Genomic DNA, 11558 nt, shown 5'->3' on the forward strand with positions numbered 1-11558 from the left:
TTTAGTAACTAAAACTAAAGGTTTATTATAAAATGAAAGAAACAAACCACAAGGGCAGTGTTAAATGATCAAAGCAATCACATACATACAAATGATTGGAAGTCCATTTACATCAGGTTTCCAGTAGAAATGTGGAGTTTGCAGGCTTGTGTAGGCCCTCTGGTGTACATCCAGTACCTGGATGGATTTCAGTCTTTTGATTTACGACTTCAGTTGTAGATGAATTGATCCCGAGGAATGAAGACTAAATAGTCCATGTGCATAGTTTGTTCAAATTCTCCCATGAGAATTAGCAGGGTGATTCCAGGCTGGTGCTGGGATCTCAATCTTGCGATCCAAACTTTCCCTGGCAAGCTTGGACAGATTTGAGATAAAAGGATCAGTTCCCTAAAGTCTTTTATAGATCCATGCAGGCTGACCAATACTTTCTTGACAGCAGGTATCTCCTTGAACAATTAATAGATGATTACTTGGGACTCTGAAGTACCATCTCCCATGTCCTGAGCATACCGATAACTAGTTATTTTAGCACAAGGTAAATGGTCATTTATAAACTGTTCACAGGTGTTTACTACTTAAACTTCAAAGAGAAATACAAACAAGAGTAGTTACATTCAAAATTCCATCTAAATGTTCATATGTTCCTTTTGAAATCTTAATCAATAGAACAGTGACAGACAGGAAAGCAGTTTATCTATCTTGCTAACCTCTAACAAGAGATACATAAATAACATCAAATAACTACCAACAATACATTTGCATATCAAAGCTGTAGTCTACTTATAAGGAATGATCCTCACTACCTTTTATTTTTCTATAATATATCTTGAAAGGTCAGAGTTAGGTCCTGCAACTTGCAAAGTTGCTTCGCTGTTTTGGACCTACTGTCACAACCTTCCCCTGAAAGAGGAGAAGAGACTCTGCACCCAGCTGATGAGTGCAGTTGAGCTGTGGCTCGTGAATGAGGTTTAGATGGGAGTTTTGCATCGGAGCAGAACTTGGGAGACCTCAACACTCAGCCATCAAGTACTAATGGAGGTTCTTGGTCTGCCATGGCTCAGGTACCTTTGGGGTTCCTGCTTAACCTGATTAGGTTCATTAAGGAGATGTTTGTCCTTTTCCCAATGAAGAAGCATCCATGGCATCAGCTCCCCTAGACTCGGGTGTCTTTGCTGAGTGAAGAAAAAGCAGCGTGGGGGGGGGCGGATAAATAAGGTTTTAAGTACTTAGAACCTGCCAGCATGAACAACATTGTAGGGGAAGCTATGAGCCAAATGTATATTTATTGTGAAAGATGACACTACCATGTAATTTAATCATAATACCTGAATGAATCCAGACACATTACCACTTTCAACACAAGGCAGGATGTTTACATGTAACCAAATATATGAAATTTGGAGGAAATGTACCATTCTGAGAAACTCCAAGGAATGTTTCTTCCTTCCTCCTCATTATTCCTCCTCATTCCTTCCTCCTCCTTTTATCTTTATAATTTCATGAGTATTAGACCAAGGAACACAGACATAGGCGGAACAAATTCCTCCCTACCATTCTCCACAAGGCGTCCTTCACCTCCTTGTTCCGCAGGCTGTAGATCAGGGGGTTCAGCATGGGGATCACCACTGTGTAGAACACGGAGGCCACTTTGTCTTGGTCCAGTGAGTGTTTGGAACTGGGTCGTAGATACATAAATGCAGCAGATCCATAGAAGAGGGTGACAGCCGTCAGGTGGGAGGCACAGGTGGAGAAGACCTTGCATCTGCCCTTAGAGGAGTGGATTCTCAGAATGGCAGCCAGGATGCAGGCATAGGAGATGAGGATAGTCAGGCTTGCAGTTATTATGGTGAAACCAATAAATACAAACATCATCATCTCATTGATCCAGGTATCAGTGCAGGAGAGTGACAACAGTGGGGGCATTTCGCAGTAGAAATGATTGATGATATTGGAGCTACAGAAGGACAACCGCAACACAGTGGCTGTGTGCACTAAAGCATTGAGAATCCCAGCCACATATGACCCAACTACCAGTTGGGTACAAGCTCTCTGGGACATGATGGCAGTGTAAAGCAGTGGGTTACAGATGGCAATGTAGCGGTCGTATGCCATCATGGCAAGGAGGAAAGCTTCAGTAGTGCCAAATACAGCATAAAAATAAAACTGTGTGATGCACCCATTAAAAGAAATGACATTCCTCTTTGTTAAGAGGCCTGAGAGCAACCTGGGGGTGATGGAAGAGGAATAGCAGATGTCTAAGGAAGACAAGTTGCTGAGGAAGAAATACATGGGGGTTTGAAGTCGGGAGTCAACCCAGATTAAAATGATCATCCCAAGATTCCCTACCAGGGTGATAACATAGATCACTAAGAACACCACAAAGAGGAGCATCCGCAGTTCTGGATGATCTGAGAATCCAAGAAGGATGAACTCAGTCACTGTAGAGCAATTTCCCTGGGTCATTGTCTTGGTATCTGGAGAGAGAAGACAAAGAGAAATACACAGTATAGAGGTGAAACAATCCTGCTCCTCACACAGAAATATTCAATGAAGGGAGCTGACATAATCTCAGTGGTTTTCTCATTGGGGAACCCACAACACAGTGGTTGGGAGGGCAGAATTGCATACGTCACAAATGATAGACATATTCTTTGGTACAATAGACTAGAAATAAGGTGAAATACAAGGCCTAAAGCAGCACAGGTTTTGGCTGAAACATAAGGAAACAAAACCCTGAACCTGTATGAATGTTCCCAGTCTCACTGACTTTAATGTGTGAGCAGGACTGTGCACCAATTAGTTTAAAAACAATAATATTATTGTGAGAAAATGAATACATTAATCTGTGATTCTCAGTTGACATATTAATGAGTATGGTATTAATGAGTATGTGGCAAGGGAAATACAGGTTAGATATTAGAACAAACTTTCTAATTATAAGGATAGTTAAGCACTGGAATAGGGTACCAAGGAAGGGTGTGGAACCCCCAACACTGGAGGTTTTAAGAAATGCTTTTTAAGAATGATTGCAATGTTGTTGTAGCCATGTTGATTCTGAGATATTAGAGAGACAAGGTGGGTGAGGTAATATCTTTTATTGAATCAACTTCTGTTGGTGAAAGAGACAAGCTTTCGAGATAAACACCTGTCAGGGATGGTTAGGTGAATTTGGTCCTGCCTCAGTGCCGAGGTATGGACTAGCTGAACTGTTAAATTTCTCTTACAGTCCTACATTTCTATGATTCTGTGGTAGATGTCATATGTGACACAGCTAGATGGAGATGGTTTTCCTGTCATCTGATAATTTTCAAAAATATTTATCAACTTGAATCAGAATGAAAAGTAAAAAATTTTGTCAACTGAGAATCAGAAAAAAGAAATTCAGATTGGGTCAATCAAATCATTTCATTTTGATCATTTCAAAACATTTTGTTTCTTTTATATAATGTCCTTTTTACTATTAAGCAACTTAAATTTCAAAATGAAAAGTCATTCTGAACTAATGGAATTTTTTAGTTTCAAGAATGGCAAAATAGGATGTTTTGACAATTTTGAAACATTTTTCAAATCTTTTCATAATGGGAAACTCCTCAAAACCACATCTTTCCCACAAAAAGTTTCAGTTTCAACATATCACATTTTCAGACTTAAAAAAAAAGTTATCAAAAAATTCCCAACCAGCTCTAAACACAGCTATATTTTCTTACACTGTGGTCCTGGTGCTAACTGAATTGAATTGCGCTCCGTTGAATTTTAGCCAGTTATTTGTCTAGGATCAGAACAGACCCAGACCAGTTTACCATGGTCATTAGACTATCCAACTGTTTGGAAATTTCTGATCAACACTATCCCATGGCTGTTTTCTTTAGCCTAGAGGTTTTCCATTCTCTTTTCGATCCACTTGCCTCACTTGATAAAAAAATCAATCTAAAATACCACCAATCAACTTAACAAATTAGGACCAAACACTCAGGCGTTTTCATAGATTCATAGATGTGTATATCTCCAGGCCGGAAAGGGCCATTAAATCATCTAGTCTGACCTCCTACACAACACAGGTGAAAGAATGTCATCCCTTAATTCCTGTACTCAGCCCGAGATATATTTGCCTAAAGCAGGGGTGTCAAACTCGCTGATGATGGTGGACCACATTTTAATAAATTGTACCTGAGCTGGGCCATACCTAGGAGCGATACCCGCCACCAAATATTTCGGGGCATCTTCTCTTTTTTGGCGGTTCGGCAGCAGCTCCTTTTCAGCAGCAACTCCTAGTGCTATCCTCGCCGCCGAAAAAACTCCCCGCCTCCTCACATTTTCGGCAGCAGCTATGATGCCGTGAGCTGCCGTAGAAAAGGGGAGGAGGCAGCTACTCTTCTTGGTGGCAGGTCGCGGAATCAGAGCTGCCGCCGTCAAAACTCGCCGAGTCCTCCCCTCTTCGGCTGTGGCTCCAGGGGCTGCGGACCACACAAAAATGGTTCGCAGGCCACATCCGGCCCATGGGCCATATGTTTGACACCCCTGGCCTAAAGCATATCTTCCAGAAAGACATGCATTCTTTTTTTGAAGACTTCAGGAGATGGAGAATCCATCACTTCACTTGATAGTTTGTTCCAATGATTTATCACCCTCCATATTAATTCTTTCCCCTTATTTCTAATCTAAATTTGTCTGGTTTTACCTTCCAGACATTGTTTCCTATTCTGCCTTTCTCTGCTAAATTAATGAGCCTTTTAGTACCTGCTATTTTCTCCCCATGAAGATACTTATACCCCATAATCAAGTCACTTGATCTTCTTTTTGACAAACTCACCAGACTGAGCTCTTTAAATCCCTCCCTGTAAGGCGTTTCCTCCAATTTTCAAATCATTTTTGTGGCTCTTCTCTGCACCCACTCCAATTTTTCAGCATCCTTTTTAAAATATGAACACCAGGACCAGATGCACGGCTCCAGTATCTGTCTTCTAGAGCATACAGAGGTAAAACAATATCCCTAGTCCTGATCACTACTCCCCTTTTCATACAATTCAAGGTTCACATTAGCTCTTCTTATCACAGCATTGCATTGGGCACTCTTGTTAGTCCACTGTGGCCACAAAATCCTTTCCTTGTTCTATTTCTTGGTGAGCTGGGTTGACCAGAATGGAGAGTTGTATCCCATACTGGAGTATCCCATCAATTTATGTAACAATATTATTATGTTTTCATCCTTATTTTTTCTCCTCTTCCTTTTACAAACTTACATCAGTTTCCTTACTTGACCCCACTGCATACTAAGCAATTGTTTGCACTGCACTGTCAATAAAGACACTCAGTTCTTTTCCTTGAGTGGTTACAGGTAGTTTAGAATTCAGTCAGGTGTCTGAGAAGTTCATGTTATTTCCTCCCATGTCCATTCCCCTTGAAATTCTCTACACTGAATTTCCTCTGCTATTACGTTGCTCAATTTACCTACCTTTGCTTGGTGCCTCTGTCATTCCTCACAGTTCTTTTTTCTTTCTTTTAGCCCATGTATAGATGGTAGTTTATCACTCAAATGTTGTCGGAAGGAGTTGGGTAACTAGATTATGTGCAAACAGATACATTTTCCATCTAATAACAGACAAACTCTTCGCATAAGTCACACGCAATCATTTAGACTCAGAAACGCTCCAGAATTCACCCATTTCCTCAGTTCAGTGGTTCCTACATTTACTCTGAGACGTACACATAGCACAAAGCCACTCTTGGGCTGAGCTCTGCATATAGGGTTTGCTGCATCCCTGTCAAATGATCTCACTATGACAAGGTGGGTAAATCCATTCCCATGGAAATCAAAGCTTCTTCCATTTACCTGCACAACAGAATGACATATCCTTTGGGAGCTGTGGAGTTGCATCACACAAAAGATTTAACTTTGAGGTTGGTGACTTTGGGACTGGTCCCTGAAGTACCTCAGAGCTAAGGTGTACAGAAACTAAGATAATGTAATTACTTGCCCATCTTTGCAACTGGAAATGAAATGGACACAAATGGATTTTTGTCAAGGTTTTAAAGTAGATGAAACTTTTAAAATAGAAGAAAAACTTGTATCCTGTGTCTCTTGGTGTTCTATGGAATAAAGTAAAATATTGCACAATTTCAGTAACAGAAAATGATACTTATTAATGGTCCTGATTTGAGTCAGTGTGAACTAGTGTTCATGTGCACACAATGCTACTGTGTGCTACTTTGACAATCTTCCAGCTGCTGACCCACACTGCTTCAGGGCCAGCTTTGATAGAGGTGTCTGTTTCCCTGTGTGCATGTGCTGCTCCAGGCTCAAGTTGACTAGATGCTCCCTAAACCATTAAACAGCTAGCATGGACAGTCATTTTGCTCCTGGATTTGAAGCTATTGATTGAGAGTGAGTTGCACTGGAACTTCTCCATTGTCATTGACTGGAGTCTTCCAAAGCCACATCCCAAATACTCTCTTTTAAGCCCATTGGTTCAGGGAAGAGAACAATAATTTAGATCTACCTATCTATATTTATATAAAATAGTGGTTTTGTATAGAAAAGTATTTAAAAGAATAAAGCAGGGATTAGGGATTTTACCATATACATTATTCCTTGTTCTCTGTGTGGTTCTATAACTTTTATTTCTCTCTACCTACAGTCATGTTTACCCACCTCCCATGGTACATATCTTGGCTCTGGGCCCATGGGCAGTATGTTATCTTACATATGATTGCGCGCTCAGGCTCAGATCCTTCAAACTTAACTACACTGATTAACCCAATGGGGCAATGCCCCAGAAGCAGAACATATGTCTAACAGGGGCTTCTCAGTGTGACAGTCACTACCTTTGTTTCCTGTGAAGGTGTTTGGGGAGGGAAAGAGGAGAAATGTGCTCCTAACCTTCCCCTACCACTTTATTTCACTGTCTGCACTGGCTCGACTCTATTGGCTGGCACATTGTGGGGCTGGATCCATGATTCCAGCAGTCATACACCCCATCCTGCCCGATCCCCAGCCCCCTGTGTATGAGGCAGCTTTTCATTGTTCTGTAAGGATGTGGCTGCAGGGACCAAAGTTGGTCCTGCACTGTGGGAAAGCAGGGCTCTGCACAGCAGGGACAGATCAGGGGGCTGCAGGCTGATATCTCGGTTATATAATGCTTGAATCTAAGTCATTTAATTATTGAGCTCTTTCTTGTTTAAATGCAAACATTTCCACAAGCGGCACAGAGTAGGAGAATAGTGGCCTGGTGATGATGGCAATATTATCAACCCAAAAGGCTCAAAAATCATGTACCAAACCCCCAGAGTTCATGAGATTTGTTTTTAAAAAGATGATATGGTGGGTGGTGTGATACGATCCATGCCCAGAGTTGCCAACTGATAATACCAAGATCAGGGCAGGCTGCAAAAGGAGAGCAGATTCTCCCCACGCTGGTGGGTGACATTGAAGTCCGGCTTCCCAACCGGCCACAAACTGCTTCTGATTACCCCACACTGGATATCAAGAAGCCAGTCCACAAATGCCCACAGCCCCCTTCACTGCATTTCAGCTCCAGGCTCCCAAATCAGCACTAGGTCCAGTAAAAAGACCAGTTACTTAAACTCTCTGCTCTTTGCTAAAAAGGTTCCCTCTGACCCCAAGAGGCCAGCCACAGCACCAGAGCAATACAAGTTTGGACCTTACCTAAAATATCATGCTGTCAGCCAATCCTTTAGTATCTAAAACTAAAGGTTTATTGTACCAAGAAAGAAATAAACGATGAGAGAAATGTTAAAGGGTTAAAGTAAATCACAGATATACAAATGATTAAAAGTCCATATACTTCAGGTTTCTGGAAGAAATGTGGAGTTGCAGGCTTGTGTAGTTCTCTCTGGTTCACATCCAGTACCTGGATGGGTCTAAGTCCTTCGGTTCAGTTGCAAGATGAATTGGTCCAGAGATAGGTGTATGTCTGCAGACTGGACAGGAACAAAGACAAAATGGTTTTTCTGGCTTGATCTTATAAACCCCCTCCCCCGGCCATGCAGCCTGTGGGCAGTCACAAGACCCAAAATGGAGTCCATAGTCACATGGGACAATCCTGGTGACTCCTCCGGTGTGCCTGGGGTTCATAGTCACATGGGACAGTCCTGATGCTTCATCAGGTAGGCTGCCTGCAATGGAGTCCAGAGTCACGTAAGCAGGTTCTGGTGACTCAATGGTGATGCTGGCTTCTCCCTCAGGGCCCCTTGCACCTGGGAATGCCTTAATGGGCCATTATGCAAGCCATTGTTCTGCAGCCTTCCTATCTGGGCTGTTGCCCAGGCAGAACAATTTGAAATACAGATATCTCAAATACATCTTTAACTTTATTATCTTACTTAGCACATTACAACCTTCCTAACAGTACCTGACATGGCATATCCCACATGGATTATTATGATTCTACCATACTGATGTCACCCAATATACTAAATGCCCCCCCACTCAAGCCAGTCCACATGACACCCCCAACACAAGACTGGTGTAGAAAGGAGTAATCGGAGCTCCTGAATACACCTCAGGGCCCCCCTTATCCAGACAGCATGACACCCCCCATGCAAAACTGATGCAGAAAGGGGTGTGCCTAGACACAACTGAATGCATCATAGGAACTTTCCCTCTTCAGGTTTTAACACGTTTCAAGGGATTTACACAATATCAGGCACATGGTACATTTTTATTATTCTTGCACTAACAACAGATTAACTACAAGACTTAATAATGGCACACAGATCATTAGCAAACTCATGTTTAGCTAAAACAGGCTTTCTCCTTGCAAGGTTCACTAAGGAGTTAACAATGTTCACTAAGGAGTTAACAATGTTATACAATTTTTTACAAATAGTTGTAAGGGTTTAGTTAGCTCAATGGTGACACATACTTTACCACTGGTTGTTCTGTTATCTCTACATTACCCTCCTGCTGGGGCTAGGCTTTGGACCCCCACTCTGGCCCCCTCTAAAGAAACATTCCTTCATTGAGCCCTAACAAACTCATTCTGCATGTGACTCCAAGTCAGAGCTGTTCCAGGCATGCCCAACTCACTTTCAGCTGGCCACACCCAAGAGGAATTCTCCTTGCTTACAGCCATGGGTGGATCTTTTTCCCCCCTGTCCAGCATGTCATTTACATTAACACATACACTAGCTAGTTTACTAATTTCCAGATGCTTAACTGCTATCCCTTTCAAGTCTGGACTAGGTTTTAAAGAGACATCCACCATTTTCACTAGCATCTTATAAACAGGGTTCTGATGTTCTTCCATTGCTAATCTCTGACTCCATATAGCATCAGATGTACCTGAGTCCACTAAGAGACTACAAGATATACCCAAAGTCTTCAGAGGTGAGAGTTTGTCTACCACCCCCTTTTTGTCCCAGCCCACATGGCTGTCCTCAGACAAACTTTCAGGGACTGGGGCAGCCTCCCCCATGGGCAAGCTACTACCCCCAACAGACACAGGTTTAGGACCACTTCCTTCCTGGGTCTCAGTTGGATCCAGAACCACTTCTGGTATATCAACTGATAAATCCTGCACCAGTACAGGCTGAACAGTACTTTCTGCCTCCTCCACAGACAGCACTCTGGGGATTACTTCCCCCAGGGGCAAGCCATTACCCCCAACAGACACAGGTTTAGGAACACTCCCTTCCTGGGTATCAGTTGAATCCAGAACCACTTCTGGTATATCAACTGATAAATCCTGCACCAGCATAAGCTGAACAGTACTTTCTGCCTCCTCCACAGACAGTACTCTGGGGATTACTTCCCCCCCAGCAGATAAACTGCTACTTGTAACACTCAAACAATTTGAGGTTTCTTCCCCTTTGTCCCAGCCCACATGGCTGTTCCCAGACAAACTTTTGGGGACTGGGGTAACTTCCCCCCTGGGCAAACCATTACCCCCAACAGATGCAGGTTTAGGAACCTTTCCCTCCTGGGTCTCAGTTAAATCCAGAAACACTTCTGGTCCCACTGACAAATCCTCCATCAGCATAAGCTGTGAGGCACCCTCTGCCTGCTCCACAGACAGAACACTGGAGATTTTTCCTTTCCCAGCAGGTAAACTGCTATTCTGAACATACAAGCAGCTATTCTCCACAATCCCAAGGCTAGAGACACTCTCTTCCTTGTCACAGCATACCTGGCTGGACACAGACAACTGCTCACAGTCATTCACCCCCCACTTCACAAATTTCCCTGTTGATTACCGATAACATAGGGGACTTACATTTATACTCCCCCTGGGACTGGGTGACATTAACCTGGCTATATATAATTACCACATCAGTATTAAACACATCAAATTCATTATAAACTGGGAAGTCTTTCTCCCAATCGCAGTTAAGAGCTGGGCTTCTAGAAGGACACTGTTTCTGCTTTTCCAGGCTCTGGAGTCGGAATCTGGATGCTTTAATCAATCTTTGATGAGTTTCTTTAGCTGCAGCCCTCTCTCTTTGATAAGCTTCTTATTTGGCTCTCTCTTCAGCCTTATATTTTCTTAGGAATTCACATTTGAGTTTGGAAAGTTCTTTCCCCGCTTCTAGTCTCAGCCTTCTCATTTCCTTCTCATGCTGCAGCTGCTCTCTCTCTCTCTCAAGGCTTGCAGCTTGGTTGCTCTATTTGATTGTGACTTACTCATCTTGACTAACTTTAATCTTTAACACTCTCAATATCAGATTATAAAATTTGGAATAGTGTGAGGTTCTGATCCAAAACCCAAATGTTCTGGTTCTGTGGATCCTGCTATGACTACGCCACTGTGATACGACCCGTGCCCAGGGTTGCCAACTGATAATGCCAAGGTCAGGGCAGGCTGCAAAAGGAGAGCAGATTCTCCCCATGCTGGTGGGTGACATTGAAGTCCGGCTTCCCAACCAGCCATGAACTGCTTCTGATTACCCCACACTGGATATCAAGAAGCCAGTCCACAAATGCCCACAGCCCCCTTTACTGCATTCCAGCTCCAGGCTCCCAAATCAGCACTAGGTCCAGTAAAGAGACCAGTTACTTAAACTCTCTGCTCTTTGCTAAAAAGGTTTCCTCTGACCCCAAGGGGTCAGCCACAGCACCAGAGCAATATAAGTTTGGACCTTACCTAAAATATCATGCTGTCAGCCAATCCTTTAGTATCTAAAACTAAAGGTTTATTGTACCAAGAAAGATATAAACGATGAAAGAAATGTTAAAGGGTCAAAGTAAATCACAGATATACAAATGATTAAAAGTCCATTTACATCAGGTGTCTGGAAGAAATGTGGAGTTGCAGGCTTGTGTAGTTCTCTCTGGTTCACATCCAGTACCTGGATGGGTCTAAGTCCTTCGGTTCAGTTGCAAGATGAATTGGTCCAGAGATAGGTGTATGTCTGCAGACTGGACAGGAACAAAGACAAAATGGTTTCTCTGGCTTGATCTTATAAACCCCCTCCCCCGGCCATGCGGCCTGTGGGCAGTCACAAGACCCAAAATGGAGTCCATAGTCACATGGGACAATCCTGGTGACTCCTCCAGTGTGCCTGGGGTCCATAGTCACATGGGACAGTCCTGATGCTTCATC

The 11558-nt window shown here is 42.9% G+C and overlaps 1 protein-coding gene across 2 annotated transcripts; it reads right to left on the bottom strand.

Annotated features, from left to right (window-relative positions):
• Window positions 1-928: 928 nt before the first annotated feature.
• On the bottom strand, window positions 929-9998 carry LOC137154782 (olfactory receptor 5AR1-like). Of its 2 annotated transcripts, none has more exons than XM_067550595.1 (2): window positions 9978-9998; window positions 929-2454 (listed from the first exon to the last, which is right to left on the bottom strand). In XM_067550595.1, exons 1-2 carry the CDS (start codon window positions 9996-9998, stop codon window positions 1507-1509), a joined length of 969 nt encoding a protein of 322 aa, XP_067406696.1. In that variant the 3' UTR covers window positions 929-1506. The 2 variants fall into 2 exon arrangements, with proteins under 2 accessions (XP_067406696.1, XP_067406695.1); XM_067550594.1 differs by lacking the exon at window positions 9978-9998 and adding an exon at window positions 4811-4830 and having other exon boundaries at window positions 929-2474.
• Window positions 9999-11558: the final 1560 nt, after the last annotated feature.

Source organism: Emydura macquarii, unplaced genomic scaffold (assembly GCF_026122565.2).
Source record: "Emydura macquarii macquarii isolate MOO-44397 ecotype Brisbane River unplaced genomic scaffold, CSIRO-AGI_Emac_v2 contig_1305, whole genome shotgun sequence".
In the NCBI taxonomy this organism is placed as follows: Eukaryota; Metazoa; Chordata; order Testudines; family Chelidae; genus Emydura; species Emydura macquarii.